At 45.4% G+C, this 19,630-nt stretch overlaps 1 protein-coding gene across 1 annotated transcript; it reads right to left on the bottom strand.

Moving 5' to 3' along the window:
- Positions 1-11,975: 11,975 nt before the first annotated feature.
- Positions 11,976-18,121, bottom strand: LOC120910082 (zinc finger protein OZF-like). The gene is made up of 4 exons (XM_040321944.1): positions 18,084-18,121; positions 17,842-17,988; positions 17,586-17,730; positions 11,976-13,868 (listed from the first exon to the last, which is right to left on the bottom strand). Exons 3-4 carry the CDS (start codon positions 17,647-17,649, stop codon positions 12,394-12,396), a joined length of 1,539 nt encoding a protein of 512 aa, XP_040177878.1. The 5' UTR covers positions 17,650-17,730; positions 17,842-17,988; positions 18,084-18,121; the 3' UTR covers positions 11,976-12,393.
- Positions 18,122-19,630: the final 1,509 nt, after the last annotated feature.

The raw sequence follows: 19,630 nt of genomic DNA, 5'->3' as shown, positions 1-19,630 counted from the left end.
CCGATGGACGCCGCGCAAGACACCAAAACTGTAAGTACACAAAAAACTTTTTTCCACAGGATTCGGGCAACTTTAGGGGTGCGCGGTATACGCGGGTGCGCGTTATACCGCGATAAATACGGTACATCAGTTAAAAAAAATATCTATGATAAACACAGCGATGTGCAAAAATAGTCTAATGGCGCGTACACACGATCGGAAATTCCGACAAGAAAAGTTCGATGTGAGCTTTTGGTTGGAAATTCCAACCGTGTGTAGGCTCCATCTGACTTTTTCTGTCTGAATTTCCGACAAGAAAAATTTGAGAGCTGGTTCTCAAATTTTCGGACAAGAAAAGTTCTTGGAGGAAATTCCGATCGTCTGAATCAATTCGACGCATGCTCGGAATCATTGAACTTTATTTTTCTCGCCGCGTTCTTGACGGTCAGAATTTGGTGTGACTGTGTGTATGCAACACAAGTTTGAGCCAACATTCCGTCAGGAAAAAATCCCTGGTTTTCTTGTCGGAATTTCCGTCGTGTGTACGCGGCATTAGGCACTGAGGACAGTTCCAAGATTCTTTTGACTTGGTGGTGATGGTGTGTCATATGTGAAAGTCCTTGGATATTAACTGCTTGCTGACCGCCGCACAACTAAATACGTCGGCAGAATGGCACGGCTGCGCAAAAGGACGTATAAATACGTCTCCTTTAAGAAGCGGCATTGTGGACGCACGTGCCGCTGCGAGCTCCGTGACTGCGACCGCGGGTCCCGCGGACTCGATGTCCACAGGCATACCCGCAATTGTGTCACATTGAGGAATAACGGGAAAATGCTGATGTAAACAAGCATTTCCTCAGTCTTCCTAGTGACAGGACACTGATCACAGCTTCCTATAATCGGAAGCGGTGATCAATGTCGCGTCACACACAGCCGATCCCCCCTACAGTTAGAAGCACTCCCTAGGGCACACTTAACCCCTTCAGCGCCACCTAGTGGTTAACCCCTTCACGGTCAGTTTCATTTTCACAGTAATCAGTGCATTTTTATAGCACTGATTGCTGTAAAAATGTTAATGGTCCCAAAAACGTATCATAAGTGTCCGATGTGTCCGCCATAAAGTCACAGTCACGATAAAAATTGCAGATCGCCGCCATTACTAGTAAAACAAATAATAATAATAAAAATGCCATAATTCGATCCCCTATTTTGTAGACGCTATAACTTTTGCGCAAACCAATCAATATACGCTTATTGTGATTTTTTTTTTTTACCAAAAATATGTAGAAGAATACGTATCGGCCTAAACTGAGGAAAAAATATGTTTTTTTTATATATTTTTGGGGGATATTTATTATAGCAAAAAATATTGCATTTTTTTTTCAAAATTGTCGCTCTATTTTTGTTTATAGCGCAACAAAATAAAGACCGCAGAGGTGATCAAATACCACCAAAAGAAATCTCTATTTGTGGGGAAAAAAGGACGCCAATTTTGTTTGGGAGCCACGTCGCACGACCGCGCAATTGTCAGTTAAAGCGACGCAGTGCCGAATCGCCAAAAGTGCTCTGGTCTTTGACCAGCGAAATGGTCCGGGGCTTAAGTGGTCATCCCTAATCTGGTCTATAAACCAGAGGCTCTGGATGGACAGTTGGATAAATTGCTCTATATTTAGGATGTATCTGGTCTATAAACCAGAGGCTCTATATTGTGGGATCAACATCCATTGCCTAGGCTCCGGCTTTTGTGTGCGTCTCATTGGATCTCATCTCCCTGCCCCCTCACAGCCCCTGGGGGAAGACTGGTGAAACTGGAAACATTTTATTTATTTATTATTATTTTTTATCCTTGTTTTCTTTTAAAGTCTTTTCTGATATTGCGTGGTTACACCCATCAAATACATCTACCTCCTGTTTCGCTTATGGGGCGCCACTAGGCTAGAACCCCTATTTTTTACCAAGCGCATGTTTCTGTGTTTCTCCCGAAGAAGCAAGATCCTTCTCGCGAAACGTGTGGGGACCAACAGTTGTTTGAGGTGTTACTCTTTAAAAAGTCCCAAGGGCAATTCTGTTTTTTTGTTGTGCACTCACCATTCAAGCGCCTCTATCTCCTTTGTCCATGTTTACTCACCATTCTACCTCCTCTATCCCCCTCTCCATGTTTACTCACCATTCTCTGTCTTCTATCCCCCCTGTCCATGTTCAGTTACAATTCAACCTCCTCTATCCCCTTTGTCCATGTTCCCTCACCATTCTACCTCCTCTATTCTATCCCCTTTGTCCATGTTCCCTCACCATTCTACCTCCTCTATTCTATCCCCCTGTCCATGTTCACTCACCATTCTACCTCCTCTATCCCCCCTGTCCACGTTCACTCACCATTCTACCTCCTCTATCCCCCCTGTCCACGTTCACTCACCATTCTACCTCCTCTATCCCCCCTGTCCACGTTCACTCACCATTCTACCTCCTCTATTCTATCCCCCTGTCCATGTTCACTCACTATTCTACTTCCTTGATCCCGCTGTCCATATTTAGTCACCATTCTACCTCCTCTATCCCCCCTGTCCACGTTTCACTCACTATTCTACTTCCTTGATCCCGCTGTCCATATTTAGTCACCATTCTACCTCCTCTTTCCTCCATGCAGTCACCATTCTGCCTCCTCTAGCCCCCCCTGTCCATGTTGAGTCACCATTCCTTCACCTTTTTTCTGCCATCCATGTTCAGTCACCATTCTGCCCCCTCTATCCCCCCATCCATGTTCAGTCACCATCCTACCTATGATATCCCATCATCCATGTTCGGTCACCATTCGACCTCCTTTATCCCCCCAATCATGTTCAGTCACTATTCTACCTCCTATATCCCTTCGTCCATGTTCAGTCACTATTCTACCTCCTATATCCCTTCGTCCATGTTCAGTCACTATTCTACCTCCTATATCCATTCGTCCATGTTCAGTCACGATTCTACCTCCTATATCTATTTGTCCATGTTCAGTCACGATTCTACCTCCTATAGCCCTTCGTCCATGTTCAGTCACTATTCTACCTCCTATATCCATTCGTCCATGTTCAGTCACGATTCTAACTCCTATATCCATTCGTCCATGTTCAGTCACCATTCTACCTCCTATATCCATTCGTCCATGTTCAGTCACTATTCTACCTCCTATATCCATTCGTCCATGTTCAGTCACGATTCTACCTCCTATATCTATTTGTCCATGTTCAGTCACGATTCTACCTCCTATAGCCCTTCGTCCATGTTCAGTCACTATTCTACCTCCTATAGCCCTTCGTCCATGTTCAGTCACTATTCTACCTCCTATATCCATTCGTCCATGTTCAGTCACGATTCTAACTCCTATATCCATTCGTCCATGTTCAGTCACCATTCTACCTCCTATATCCATTCGTCCATGTTCAGTCACTATTCTACCTCCTATATCCATTCGTCCATGTTCAGTCACCATTCTACCTCCTATACCCCTTCGTCTATGTTCAGTTACCATTCAACCTGCTCTATCCCCCCAACCATGTTCAGTCACTATTCTACCTCCTATATCCCTTCGTCCATGTTCAGTCACTATTCTACCTCCTATATCCATTCGTCCATGTTCAGTCACTATTCTACCTCTTATATCCCTTCATCCATGTTCAGTTACCATTCAACCTGCTCTATCCCCCCAACCATGTTCAGTCACTATTCTACCTCCTATATCCCTTCGTCCATGTTCAGTCACCATTCTACCTCCTATATCCCTTCGTCCATGTTCAGTTACCATTCAACCTGCTCTATCCCCCCAACCATGTTCAGTCACTATTCTACCTCCTATATCCCTTCGTCCATGTTCAGTCACTATTCTACCTCCTATATCCCTTCGTCCATGTTCAGTCACTATTCTACCTCCTATATCCATTCGTCCATGTTCAGTCACTATTCTACCTCTTATATCCCTTCGTCCATGTTCAGTTACCATTCAACCTGCTCTATCCCCCCAACCATGTTCAGCCACTATTCTACCTCCTATATCCCTTCGTCCATGTTCAGTCACCATTCTACCTCCTATATCCCTTCGTCCATGTTCAGTCACCATTCTACCTCCTATATCCCTTTGTCCATGTTCAGTCACCATTCAAACTCCTATATCTTCCCTGTCGTTGTTCAGTCACCATTCTACCTCCTCTATCCTCTCTGTCCATGTTCAGAGAGGGTTAGGGCCAGGGCCAGGACAGGGTTCAGATGGTAACAGTCAATAGGGCTCTTCACACATAACTCAACACAGAACGGATCTTCTCTCACTTCTCAGTGTGCCATGGTAGATCTTCACTCACCAAGCTCCCAGTCTCTCACTAGACTTCCAGATCCCAGTCATCACTGGATCCCCTGAGCTCTTCCACAGCTAACCTGCTGTAAACTCCTCAAGCGTCATCGCCACTAACCCACTGGGTCAAAGGCTTGGCACTTGCTGAAGCTTTCCCCCTTCTTCAACTTCCACGGCTGGTGAGAAGACTCCTCTGGTACTTCAAACTTTCTCAATGTAATCTTTGGTAATAGGGGGGATGGTCCCTTAGTGGTGACTGCTTCCCTTTTACCCATAACAACGACTGGTTCCCCGTTCAGCTGAACCTCTGCAACTCAGTTGGACTCCAAGCCTGAAGTCGCAACCCTCCCACTCCTGGATAGGCCTCAGGCAGCCTAGCACCCAGGTACTCCTGGGATAGGCCTCAGGCTTTTGGCCTAACAACGCAGAACATCTCAACACATGTCCACCCAGACAGCCGCCCAGGTGAAATAGAACCCCGATCACCTGGCTCTCCCAGCGGGCCAAGGGCTAAAGAGACCCCTGCCAGTTGGCTGAGACACCCCATCCACTCATAGTTTGACTTCGCTATGCCCTTGTCAATCCAATATCACTGGCTACAATGCCACCCAGTGACAGAAGAGAGAAGCACAGCAAACCCAGATTTAGGGAGAAGTTAGTGGATCTTCTAGCAATTAGCCAGGACATTTACTACCTGGCAGACTAAATTTGGTAGCAACCCAGCCTAAACATCAAGGTACTACACGTGTAGTGTATTCTGTTTTGTGCTTAGACGTAGCATGGCTTTACTTTTTCAAAGGAGGCTCTCTCTTCTTTCCTCTTCCACCCAACAAGGTCCTTGTCCCGGCTTGTGATTCGTCGTGGTCGTGTGTCCTTGACAAGAATACAATTACATAGACATACAGTGGAACCTTGGAATATGAGCATAATCCATTCCAGAAAAATGCTTGTAATCCAAAGTGCTCTTATATCAAAGCAAGTTTCCCCCATTGAAGTCAATAAAAACTAAAATAATTTGTTTCGCATTGACTTCAATGGGATGCAATATCGCATGCGGGCAGAGGCAGGGAGCGCCGGAGAGCCTTGGAAATGGGCCAAAAGGCCCGAGGATACTTCGGCTGACCTCGGCAAACCTCAGAAAGACTTGCCAAGGTCAGCCGGCTGTCCTCGGGTCTTTCCGTACATTTTGGCTCTGGCATCCACCCCCCCCCCCCCACCTCAGGCCAAACACGGTACTGCACACCGCTTTGGCCTGAATCGTGCTCGTTTTGCAAGACAACACTCGCAAACCGAGTCGCGATTTTTTAAAATACAGTGCTCGTATTGCGAAACGCTCGTTAACCGCGTTACTCACAATCGGAGGTTCCACTGTACTCTGTAAGCCACTGAGCCTAAGACCTCTCTATCACCGAGTCCCCGAGGAGGATAACCAAGGTGGCAGCAATGGGAATATTGTGTGTGGAATTAGTGGTGGCTCCATGTAGCTTTGGAATATCAGCTGATATACATGTGTGGAACTGGGCCTTCTGTACCCTCCGTCTCACTAATAAAACACTAATGGACGTGTCACTGTCAGTGGTCAGGTTTGGAGACCAATAGCTAGAGCAGTACAGAGATTTCCACTGATTAGCTGGATACATGCAGCAGAAGGTCACCCTGGTGGATGACACCAGTGGCGGCTGGTGGTCAAAATTTTTGGGGGGGCGCAAACAAAATGAAAAAACAAAACAAAAAACATCATCAATTGCAGCCTCACTGTGCCCATCATTGAAAGCAGCTACTCTGCCCATCAATTGTCGCCACTGTGCCCATCAAATGCAGCCAGTTTGCCCACTCAAATTATGCCAGTTTCCTCATCAAATGCAGCCACTTTGCCCCCATAAATGATGTCAGTTTCCCCATCAAATGTAGCCAGTTTGCCCCCCCAAATGCCGCCAGTTTGCCCCCTTAAATACAGCCACTTTTCCCCCATAAATGATGCCAGTTTACCCATCAAATGTAGCCACTTTGACCCCTCAAATACAGCCACTTTTCCCCCATAAATGATGCCAGTTTACCCATCAAATGTAGCCACTTTGACCCCTCAAATACAGCCACTTTTCCCCCATAAATGATGACGGTTTCACCATCAAATGTAGCCAGTTTGCCCCCTCAAATGCCGCCAGTTTGCCCCCTCAAATACAGCCACTTTGCCCCCATAAATGATGCCAGTTTACCCATCAAATGCAGCCACTTTGCTCCCTCAAATATAGCCACTTTGCCCCCATAAATGATGCCAATTCCCCATTAAATGCAACCAGTTTGCCCCATCAAATGCCACCAGTTTGCCCCCTCAAATACAGCCACTTTGCCCCCATAAATGATGCCAGTTTTCCCATCAAATGCCGCTTGTTTGCCCCTCAAATGCCGCCAGTTTGCCCCATCAAATGCCGCCAGTTTGCCCCATCAAATGCAGCCAGTTTGCCTTCCCCACCCGGCACTTACCTTTCTTGGGTCAGCCGTCCTCCTCTACACTCCCTTGATGTCATCTCTGCTCGCCTGTCGCTTCAGCCAATCAGGTGACCGGTAACCAGACCCGGTGCACCTGATTGGCTGAGAGGCAGGTCAGTGTTAGGGAAGCGATTCCCTAACACAGCACTGTGTAAACAGAGAACGCACAGCCTGTGCGCCCTCTGGTTAGCCATTTGGAAGCCGATTAGAGCCTCTGCTGTTATTCAAGTGGCCGGCGCTCAACAGGGGGCCGGACGCCTGAAATGGGGGCGGCGGCAGCGACAATAGATATATTCATGCAATGCATGAATCTACGTATTGTTGAGTGACGGGTGCAGGAGAGAGGGGGCGGCGCTCCTGCGCCCACTATGGACGCACCGCCACTGGATGACACATCTTAACCGAGGGGCGGAGTCTAAGCAGAAAGAAGGTGAAAGTGGCCGGTATTGAGGTGGATACACACGCTCACCGCTGTATAAGAAGAAGGTTTCCTATTTCAGTGAAAGATTTCCTGCATTTCTAAGAAGGACGCTCACCTGTGTGACTTCCCCGGTGTGAATAGAGATACACGATTCTGGATAAAATGAGATCACGATTTATTTTTATTGGGAATAAAGATCACGATTCTGAAGAACTTTTTATTTGAAAGACTTACAACCCGACAACATTAGGTTATCAAACAAGATGGCAATAAAATAAGACATAATACTCTTTGCTTTAATCAAACTGAAAGAAATTTCATGAAAAATAATGTAATGTGTAAAGTAATTAAGTAATTTTTTTTTTAGTACTCGCCGATACCAATTACCGATACCAACCGCAACTTTTTTGTTTACGTTTCAGCAATGGTACAAAGCATTGAGAAGTTTTTTTACAAATGAAATTTTTTACATTTTTGCATTTTCTATTTTTTTTTTTTATGGAAATTCTGTAAATATGTGTTAAATGTGTAAAAAATATTAACGAACATAGAAAACGAGAAAAAAAAAAAGTTTTAATTACAGGTGTTAATAGTTTTTAACGAGAAAATTACAGGTATTAATAGTTTACAAAATAGAAGTAAATAAAAAAGAAAACATCAGCAGGAAAATATTAATTACTGTAAATGGAGAAGGAGAAGAAGGAGTTAATAAGGCTGATACAAGTAAATTAAGGGTTAGAAAAGAGTTAAACAGAGGAACAATTGCATAACCCCACCCCCAGAAATGTTTTAATAATATATATATACATTAGGGTTGTCCCGATACCACTTTTTTAGGACCGAGTACAAGTACCGATACTTGTTTTCATGTACTCGCCGATACCGAATACCGATACTTTTTCTTTTAAATGCAGCCTTGTGTCCCCAAATGCAGCCATGTCCCCAAATGCAGCCGTGTGTCCCCAAATGCAGCCATGTCTCCCCAAATGCAGCCGTGTCCCCAAATGCAGCCGTGTCTCCCCAAATGCAGCCTTGTGTCCCTAAATGCAGCCGTGTGTCCCCAAATGCAGCCATGTCTCCCCAAATGCAGCCGTGTCTCCCCAAATGCAGCCTTGTGTCCCCAAATTCAGCCTTGTCTCCCCAAATGCAGCCGTGTCTCCCCAAATGCAGCCTTGTCTCCCCAAATGCAGCCGTGTCTCCAAATGCAGCTTTGTGTCCCCAAATGCAGCTGTGTCTCCCCAAATGCACCCTTGTGTCCCCAAATGCAGCCGTGTCTCCCGAAATGCAGCCTTGTGTCCCCAAAGAGAAAGCCAAGCCCCCCCGCCGCTGCCGACATCTAGTTGATTAGCGCTTGGGGAACATAACAGCTTTCATTTGAATAGCTGTGTGTTCCCCGCCGCGCCTCGTCATGTATGTATGCATGTATGTAGACACTTCCCCTTGCTCGGGCACTTTGATAGACAGATCACCGTCCAATCCTGGGAAAGGTGATATGTCTATCAAAGTGCCCGGACAAGGGGGAGGGGCTATACATGACGAGACGCGGCGGGGAACACACAGCTATTCAAAATCAACTAGATGTCGGCAGCGGCGGGGGGGCTTGGCTTTCACTTTGGGGACTAGGTGGCAGCAGGTCTCCTCTCCTCCATACCCTATACTCCAAATGCTCAGTATCGGTCCCGATTCTAGTATCGAGACAACCCTAATATATATATATATATATATTTTTACTTGATAAGGTTGCTTAAAGCGGAGTTCCACACTAAAAATGATCTATTAACAGCTTGCCTTTAATGTAAAAAAAAAAATGAAAAAAAATAATTATTTTTACTTACTTCTATCTGGCTGTTACTAGGCAGATTTCGTAATCTGCCTAGTTCCTGATCCCAGGTGGTTCAACTTCCTGTCCTAAGACTCCATTGCCTCCTGGGAAATGATGACACTCATTTCCCAGGAGTCTCTGGGCATTACTGAGCATGCACCTCTCCCTGAAAACCAGGAAGAAAAAGGAACTGGGCTTCACATGCCCACACATATGATGGATACGCCCACACATATGATGGATACGCCCACACATATAATGGATACGCCCACAACATGAGCCGGAGGATATAAGGCAAGTGTATGCAATGATTTCTGGAACGATTAGGGAGCTATTAATATGTTTTACGGACTATTTAATGTGATTCATTTTAGCTTGCAAAAAATAATAATTATGCCCGGAACCCCGCTTTAAACCACTTTCACGTCATTAGTTTGATGTGCCTTTATGCGCCTCTCTGCTATGCTAGCTGGTATCTTTATTTACAGCAGGGTTGCCTTAAACTGCCCTCATCTGCAGACCGAAGTTCATCCCTTTGATCTGTAAATGAATAAACAGAAGGAGAGATAAGAAGATACAATGGGCCAGATCCACAAAAACGGGCGTATATTTAGGCGGGCGTAGCGCATCTCATATGCGCTACGCCGCCGTAAATAAGAGTGGCTCCTAGGGTATCCACAAAGAACTTGCTCCCATATGCGGGCCGGCGTAACGTAAATCTCCAGGGGTAAGCCAGCGTAATTCAAAGCAGTCTTGGAGTGAGCGTGTTGTATGGTAATCTGGTATGACCCCACTTAAATGACGTTTTTTTTTAATGGCGCATGCGCCGTCCGTGGGGGTATCCCAGTGCGCATGCTCGAAATCACGTCGCAAATAGTCAATGCTTTTGACGTGAACTTAATTTACGCAAAGCCCTATTCGCAAATGTTTTACGCAAACGACGGAAAATTTGACGCTGTCCCGACGTCCATACCTAACATTGCGTACACCTCATAGAGGCAGGGGTAACGTTACGCCGAAAAAAGCCTTACGTTAACGACGTAAAAAAATGCTCCGGGCGGACGTACGTTTGAGAATCGGCGTATCTAGCAAATTTGCATACTCTACGCGGAAATCAGCGGAAGCGCCACCTAGCGGCCAGCATAAATATGCACCTGAGATCCGACGGCGTACTAAGACATACGTCAGTCGGATCTAGCCCACATTCAGTCGTATCTTGTTTTGTGGATACAAAACAAAGATACGACGGCGCATCGTAGAACTTACGCGGATACGCCGCCGTAAGTTTTTTGTGGATCTGGCCCAATGTTTCTTTTCATCTCTCTCTCTCTCTCTCTCTCTCTCTCTCTCAAACATTGCCGGCTGTTTGTTTGTTTTTTTTGGACAGCTGTGAGCCGGGAACTACTCTGCATTTGTTACATGAATCGTGGAAACGCTGGATTAAGATCGCGTGGGGGGGATCACAAACTTTTAACGATTAATCATGCGGCTCTAGTGTGTAACAACGCCTCCTTTTCCGACTGAAAGCTTTCCCGCACTCAAAGATGAATAGGGAACGCTCCCCTGTGTGAATTCTCTGGCGATGATGAAGGTTTTCTTTGATCAATGAAACCTTTCCCGCACTTTGTACATTAATATGGACGCCCGCTCACGTGAATTATTTTGTCTTTTAACAAGGTGTCCTTTCAGACCGCAGGGTTTCCCACACTGTGAACAATAATAAGAACGCTCACCTGTGCGAGTGCTGTGGGGATTATTAAAGCGGAGCTCCACCCTAAAGTGGAACTTCCGCTCATCGGATTCCTCCCCCCCTTCAAGGCCACAATTGGCACCTTTCGGGGGGGGAGGGGGGACAGGATACCTGTCTTAGACAGGTATCCTTTCCCATTTCCAGGAGTCCGGCCGTGACGTCACCACGGGGCTCCCTCCTCCTCCTCCCCTGGCCGCCGGGCTAATAGGAGAGAGGAGCGGGGCCTCACGCATGCGCAGTAGGGTTCCCAGCGTGAAGCCGAAAGGCTACACTGCCGGGTTCCCTTACCTGCAATGGCGGCGGTAGTGTAGCCTTTCGGCTTCACGCCGGGAACCCTACTGCCAACAACGCTGGACTCCAGGACAGGTAAGTGTCCATTTATTAAAAGCAAGCAGCTGCAGTATGTGTAGCTGCTGGCTTTTAATTTTTTTTCCCGGACCTTCTCTTTAAAGTGGAGGTTCACCCGAAAAGTTAATTTTTAACATTAGATTGAGGCTCATTTTGTGAAGGGGAATCGGGTAGTTTTTTTAAAATCGAAGCTGTACTTACCGTTTTAGAGAGCGATCTTCTCCGCCGCTTCCGGGTATGGTCTTCAGGACTGGGCGTTCCTATTTGATTGACAGGCTTCCGACGGTCGCATTTATCGCGTCACGATTTTCCGAAAGTAGCCGAATGTCGGTGCGCAGGCGCCGTATAGAGCCGCCCCGACGTTCGGCTTCTTTCGGCTACTCGTGAGGCGATGTATGCGACCGTCGGAAGACTGTCAATCAAATAGGAACGCCCAGTCCCGAAGACCATACCCGGAAGCGGCGGAGAAGATCTCTCTCTAAAACGGTAAGTACTGCTTCGATTTAAAAAAAACTACCCGATTCCCCTTCACAAAATGAGCCTCAATCTAAGAGTAAAAAAAAAAATTCAGGTGAACTCCCGCTTCAGGCTGGGTTCACACTACTACACTACTTTCATCCTACTTTGCTCTGCTACATTGGTCCTACATTTATCCTACATTGGTCCTACATCCATCCTACTTTCATGAACAGGATACTACTTTGGTCCGACTTCAATGATATTCAATGGGCCTGAAGTAGGATCAATGTAGGACCAAAAGTAGTACAGGGAGCATTTTCAAAGTCGGACGGACTTGTGTAGGACGCTACAAGACGCTCTCATAGGGAAACATTGAACACAGAGCAAAGTAGGATGAAAGTAGTGTAGTAGTGTGAACCCAGCCTTAAGCCTTTGTGTGTCCTTGAAAAATTTCCTGCACCCTCAACAGAAACAGGAACCTCAGCTGTGTGAATTCTCTGGTGATGTAGAAGGCTTCTTTTCCCGCACTCTGAACATGAATAGGGACGCTCTCCTGTGTGGCTTTTCTGGTGATTAAGAAGGCATCTTTTGTCAATGAAAGATTTCCCGCACTCTGAACATGAATAAGGATGTTCACCTGTGTGTTTTCTCTGATGTTTAACAAGGCTTGCTTTCAAAATGAACGATTTCCCGCACGCTAAACAAGAATAAGGACGCTCACCCGTGTGACTTCTCTGGTGTGCAAGAAGGTTGGATTTCTGAACAAAACCCTTCCCGCACTCTGGACATGAATGACGCTAGCCTGTGTGAATTTTATGGTGATTAACAAGACTTGATTTCTTGGCAAAACATTTCTCGCACTCTGAACATGAGTAAGGACGCTCCCCCGTGTGACTTCTCTGGTGTTTAAGGAGGACGGCGTTAGAAATGAAAGATTTTCCGCACTCTAAACAAGAAAAGGCACGCTCACCCGTGTGAGTTTTCTGGTGTGTAACAAGAGTTTCTTTCTGAGTGAAACATTTCCCGCACTCTGAACATGCATAGGGACGATCGCCCTTGTGAATCCTCTGGTGCTTTTGAAGTTTACCTTTCTCTGCAAAGCATTTCCCGCACTCTGAACAGGAATAAGGACGCTCATTAGTGTGACTCCTTTGGTGTATAATCAGTTCTCTTTTCCGAACAAAACATTTCCCGCACTCTGAACATGCATGTGGACGCTCACCTGTGTGACTTCTCTGGTGAATTATAAGGTGTCCTTTCAGAACAAAACTTTTCTCGCACTCCGAACATGTATAAGGACGTTCTCCCGTGTGATATTTCTGGTGTATAAGTAGTTTCCCTTTTTCAGTGAAACATTTTCCGCACTCCGAACATGAAAAAGGAAGTTCACCGGTGTGAATTACCTGATGTGCATTCAGTTCTCTTTTGTAAGTGAAACACTTCCCGCACACTGAACATTTATAAGGACGCTCACCTGTGTGACCTCGCTGGTGTGCAACAAGGCCTGCTTTCCGAGTGAAACATTTATCGCACTCTGAACATGAAAAGGGACGCTCACCCGTGTGAACTCTCTGGTGATGATCAAGGTTTCTTCTATCGATGAAACCTTTCCCGCACTCTGAACATGAATAGGGCCGCTCACCTGTGTGCTTTTTCTGGTGATTAAGAAGGTATCTTTTCTGAGTAAAAGCCTTCCCGCACTCTGAGCAGGTGAAAGGACACTCTCCTGTGTGGATTCTCTGATGCTTAAGTAGGGTTCTTTTCATGGAGAAAAATTTTCCGCACTCTGAACAAGAAAAGGGCCGCTCACCCGTGTGTCTCCTTTGGTGTATAAGAAGGTCGGATCTCTGAATGAAACCTTTCCCGCAATCTACACATAAGTAAGGACGCTGGCCTGTGTGAATTCTTTGGTGTTTAGCAAGATGAGCTTTCTGAGCGAAACTTTTCCCGCACTCTGAACATGAGAAAGCCAACTCACTCTTTTGACTTCTCTGGGGTCCAAGTATTCCAGTTTTCCCACACGCCGAAGAAAGGGATTTCTTGGGATTAGATGTGTTTGTTGATGTAGCTGTACTACGAGAACCCAGATGGGTATCTGGAGGAACCTTATGCGATTTACGAGAAGGTTCCTCAGGATTAGAGGGACCAATCCGTCTCCTCAAATGGGAAGGTGTGTGATGTGTACTGGGATTTACTCCCGTAGAACATTCTTCGGCGGCATTCTCATCTTCTTTATATTCTGAAGATGAATTATCCAAGACATAGTGTCCACCTGTTGGAAACCAAAATGTAGGTGTTAGAAGTGTTCCTCACACCAGAAGTCATAAATCCCGATACAGCTTTCAACAGTTTCTCAGAGATCGGGCATGGAATCGGTTGCAGTCACAACATAAAAATATATATACAAGCCACATCAAGGACATATAAACTATAAAATTTAACGGTGTTGGTACGTTGACGACATTCTTACCAGGAAACTGGAGATGGACCTTCCTCCACCTTGTTTCTTGGAAACACCTCAACAAACTGAAGAACAGAGATATAAACCTTTTGTCAGACCTTCCTTCTCTGAGCTGGCCACTCAGCTGTCGGCTAATTGCTAGCTCTTATCTATCCACAGTGACTCACCGGTTGATGATCTGCTCGTCAGTCCTGCCTACTTAAGCCTTCCAGCTCAGTTGCTCTCTGCCTTCGCCTTGCTCAACATCACAGAGACTATCTCCTTCGTTCCTATTGAAGACTTGCTTGGCTGACGTTCCTGCTTGCTCTTCTACTACATTTATCTCTGGCTCTCTGACATTTGTCCTGGCTGACTAGCCGATCCAGTTCTTGAACTCTGGCTATGTTTTGACTATGCTTACTCTGTTTATCTTTTTATTATTAATAATAAACAAGTGTGATTGAACTGTACTTCTGTCTCGGTCTGATTCATGGTTTCTGACACCTTTCATATGAAGTTCTCAAATGATGGACAATTTTGGAGATATAGGGATCCCTCAAGTGTGACTCCTGATATCCCAAAAGCCCCCCCATTCCACCCCCCACCCCCCAAAAAATGACGGACCTTCCTCCACCTCATTTTTTGGAAACACCTCAACATACTGAAGAACAGAGATATAAACCTTTTGTCAGCCCTTCCTTCTCTGAGGTGGCCGCTCAGCTGTCAGCTTATCGACAGCTCCTATCTCTCCTGCTCGGCAGTCCTGCTTACTTAAGCCTTCCAGCTCAGTTGCTCTCTGCCTTGGTCAACATCACAGAGACTATCTCCTTCATTCCTGTTGAAGACTTGCTTGGCTGACGTTCCTTCTGGCTTCAGATCCTGCTTGCTGTTCTGCTACGTTTATCTCTGGCTCTCTGATGGCTCTCTTATATTTGACCTGGCTTACTATCCGATCCAGTTCTTAAACTCTGGCTATGTTTTGACTACGCTTACTTTGTTTATCTTTTTATTATTATTAAACAAGTGTGGACATGATATAGGGGATCCCAAGAGTTCCAGAACGTTTCATGAATAAATAATGGTTCATAGCAGAAACACACAAAACAGTCAATGCGTTTCAAGGGGTTGCACAAAATCTCCCTTCTTCAGGGCTTAAAAATACATAAAATATACTGTAACAGCATTAGTACATTGATGACATTGTTTCCAGGAAACTGGAGATGGACCTTCCTCCACCTCATTTCTTGGTCGGCTAATTGGCAGCTCCTATCTCTCCACAGTGAGTCACAGGTTGATGATCCTGCTCATCAGTCCTGCCTACTTAAGCCTTCCAGCTCAGTTGCTCTCTGCCTTCGCCTTGGTCAACATCACAGAGACTATCTCCTGCATTCCTGTTGAAGACTTGCTTGGCTGACGTTCCTTCTGGCTCCAGATCCTGCTTGCTGTTATATTAAGTATATGTCTGGCATTTGGCCTGGCTGACTATCCGATCCGGTTCCTGAACTCTGGCTATGTTTTGACTACATTTACTCTGTTTATCTTTTTTGTATTATTATTAAACACCTGTAATTTAATTGTGCTTCTGTCTCGGTCTGATTCATGGTTCCAGACACCTTTAATATGAAGTTCTCCAATGATGGACAATTTGAGATAGATGGGTGTAAATGGGCACAAGTCCATTTACATCTGCCGCTCCATAGAGGTGAATGGAGGGTCTGATTGGCTCAAACTTATCGTGTGAATGGAGCCTAGGGCTTTACCTACACCATGGGTGCAGTGCAGTACACACTTTGGCTTTCCTGTGGGTTAGCTGCACTTTGTCATGGACTTATATTATATCTTGCAGATGTAGTCGACTTTCTGAAAGTGCACCAAACCCCCAGGTAAAAACAGAAGTCTGGCTCAGCAGCCCAGTCACCACTGAAAAAACGCTATGCCCAAATATACACTGTGATTTAAGTAATAAACTTACCTTTAATAACAGTCTTCCATTCAGGTATCGCAGGCTGTTACTGTCCCAAGCAGAGCGTATTTGGTATCACTCCTCCTGTGACAGGAGCCGGGGCTCTATACAGGCAGCATCGGCTTATGCGGCTCCTCTCCGCAGCCAATTGCTTCCTCTACCTCCGGCTTAATCTACAACGCTGATGTTCTGGGATGGCAACCTGCGATCTGTGCTTGCCAACCCACCATCCCAGAATAGGAGGTCACGGGCCACATTAGAGTGCTCCGCGGGCCACTGGTTGGGCACCCCTGCTGTACAGTATCTCCTCCTCATTTGTTGGGAACATGTTATATTGAGGAATGGAGATGGACATTTTATATGGCCTTCTCCATGTCTGTCTGTCCACCTGCAAGGTGATTAATGTGGCCAGTCTCTAGGTGGAGACCAAACCTGATTTAAGCCAGTCAAGCATGCAATCTCAGTATCTCCTCCTCATTTGTTGGGAACATGAAGTTATATTGAGGAATGGAGATGGACCTTTCATATGGTGTACAGTATCTCCTCCTCATTTGTTGGGAACATGACGTTATATTGAGGAATGGAGATGGACCTTTCATATGGTGTACAGTATCTTCTCCTCATTTGTTGGGAACATGACATTATATTGAGGAATGGAGATGGACCTTTCATATGGTGTACAGTATCTCCTCCTCATTTGTTGGGAACATGACATTATATTGGGGAATGGAGATGGACCTTTCATATGGTGTACAGTATCTCCTCAATTGTTGGGAACATGACGTTATATTGAGGAATGGAGATGGACATTTCATATGGCCTTCTCCATGTCTGTCTGTCCACCTGCAAGGTGATTAATGTGGCCAGTCTCTGGGTGGAGACCAAACCTGATTTAAGTTAGCCAAGCCTGCAATCTCAGTATCTCCTCCTCATTTGTTGAGAACATGATGTTATATTGAGGGATTGAGATAGACCTTTCATATGGTGTACAGTATCTCCTCCTCATTTGTTGGGAACATTGGTTTGTGATGTTAATACAAATAATACACATTTTCTAGGGAGAACCATTTTGTCTTTGATGAGCCCATGTAAAGCCTCGTACACACGATCTGTCCATCCGATGAGAACGGTCTGAAGGACCGTTGTCATCGGTTAACCGATGAAGCTGACTGATGGTCCGTCGTGCCTACACACCATAGGTTAAATAACCGATCGTGTCAGAACGCGGTGACGTAAAACACGACGACGTGCTAAAAAAAATGAAGTTCAATGCTTCCAAGCATGCGTCGACTTGATTCTGAGCATGCATGGGTTTTTAACCGATGGTTGTGCCTACTAACGATCGGTTTTGACCTATCGGTTACCAATCCATAGGTTAAATTTAAAGCAAGTTGGCTTTTTTTCAACCGATGGTTAAATAACCTATGGGGCCCACACATGATCAGTTTTGACCGATGAAAACGGTCCATCAGACCATTGTCCTCTGGTTAACCTATCGTGTGTACGAGGCCTAACGGTGCAAACATCTACTTCTCATAAAAAAAATATGAAACTGAACTGTTTCTGCCTTTAGTGTTTATACTTACTTGTGTCTATATGTAGAGAAGATTCCTCCTGTTTACTTTCCATAATCATCTCCCCCTCCTCCATAGACTGCTGATCCCCACTCACCAACCTCTCTTCTTCTTCTTCTTCTTTAACCTCAACTTTGATGTATTGCAGTTCTTCACCCTAAACCCCAAAGATGATAGAATACATTCATAAAAAAGAGCAAGAGATTCAATCGAATGTCAGCTTATAGCTTAGAATAATGTTTGTGTTGTATTGCCGAGTCCCATCTACCTCATCATGGTGAACAATGCTGGGATCTTTCCATGTGGAGTTCAGAGGACTTCCTTGCTCATTAGACTGCTGATTTCCCCACACAAATGACTGCTCTTCTTCCTCTTCTTCTTTAACTTCAACTTTGATATCCTTCGATTCTGTGTCCTGAACCCCAAAGATGACAAAATACATTTGTAAAATGGAATAAGAGATTGCTTGTCCAGAAGACTTTTTTGATGGACATGCTCAGTCCCACCTACCTGATGATGGTGGGGGATGGTGTGACCTTCCTGTTTGGAGTCCCGGGAATACAGAGGACGGGGACATTTCTCTGGTAGGTTCCCATTACTGGATCCATCTGTAGGAAACACACACACTGACTGAATACATTGTTTCTATGTGTTTATCAGATGATGGGGGGGATCTAGGTGGACCCTCCGTACTGCTGTCTCCTTTACAATAATGTGCACCACCCTACAGATTGGGCCCCACTGTTAGCTGGGAATACAGAGGACGGGGACATCTCTCTGGTGGGTTCCCATTACTGGATCCATCTGTAGGAAACACACACACTGACTGAATACATTGTTTCTATGTGTTTATCAGATGATGGGGGATCTAGGTGGACCCTCCGTACTGCTCTCTCCTTTACAATAAAGTCTCCTCTTACCCAGTGATGTGAGGGGCGGCTGATTCTCCGTCATGACGTCCTTGTAGAGAGATCCTCGTGTCCTTCTAAATACCTCGGTTGTCAGACAGTGAGGTGGAGGCACTGTGATGGGTGATGTCCTGTGAAGACGGCTGCTGGGTGTTAATGGATCTCCAGATGTTTTCTCACTACTTTATAGTCCTGTGTAAAGAGAAAAAGTAATAATTATCACTACAGACTTCCCAGAATCCTCCTCACCTCTCCGGTCAGGTCTGTCTGTCTGTGTCCCAGCTGTTGAGATTTCCTCTTACTTTTTGTCCATGTGACTGCTGTCAAAAAGGACAGTTGTGAGGAAAATCAGCCCAATGGGGAAAAAAATAAATAATAATCTGAAAGAGTATTTTATATTTAGGATGTATCTGGTCTATAAACCAGAGGCTCTGGATGGACAGTTGGATAAATGGTTCTATATTTAGGATGTATCTGGTCTATAAACCAGAGGCTCTGGATGGACAGTTGGATAAATGGTTCTATATTTAGGGTGTATTGATGTACAAATTATTTTACTCTATGGGCCAGATTCACAAAAGAATTACGCCGGCGTATCTGTTGATATGCCGCATAATTTTAAATTTCCCACGTCGTATCTTTGTTTTCAAAACAAGATACGACTGCATCTCGGATCGATCCAACAAGCGTACGTCTTAGTACGCCGTCGGATCGTAGATGCATTTTTTACGCCAGCCGCTAGGTTGCGTTTCCGTCGAATTCCGTGTCGAGTATGCAAATTAGCTAGTTACGGCGATCCACGAACGTACGTCCGGCCAGCGCATTTTTTTACGTTGTTTGCGTTTGGCTTTTTCCGGCGTATAGTTACCCCTGCTATTACAAGGCGTACTCAATGTTAAGTATGGCCGTCGTTCCCGCGTCAAATTTTGAATTTTTTACGTCGTTTGCGTAAGTCGTTCGCGAATACAGCTGTACGTCATTTACGTTCACGTCAAATCCAATACGTCCTTGTGACGTAATTTGGAGCAATGCACACTGGGATATTTTACAGACAAAAAAAAAGGAAAAAACGCAGGGTCAAGTCAAATTTTAATAAAACACGCCCCCAACATCCCCATTTGAATTACGCAGCCTTACACCGCAACACAT

The sequence above is a fragment of the Rana temporaria genome, chromosome 8 (genome assembly GCF_905171775.1).
Source record: "Rana temporaria chromosome 8, aRanTem1.1, whole genome shotgun sequence".
Lineage (NCBI taxonomy): Eukaryota > Metazoa > Chordata > Amphibia > Anura > Ranidae > Rana > Rana temporaria.
This window is presented reverse-complemented; position numbering and strand designations above follow the sequence as displayed.

What these genes read in the sequence shown, in the direction of transcription:
- LOC120910082 (XM_040321944.1), bottom strand. Translation starts at nt 17,649, where the DNA reads ATGGAGGAGGGGGAGATGATTATGGAAAGTAAACAGGAGGAATCTTCT. An exon ending in TTCTCTACATATAGACACAA is followed by an intron (nt 13,869 to 17,585) that starts GTAAGTATAAAC and finishes GGTTTCCAACAG; the next exon opens with GTGGACACTATGTCTTGGAT.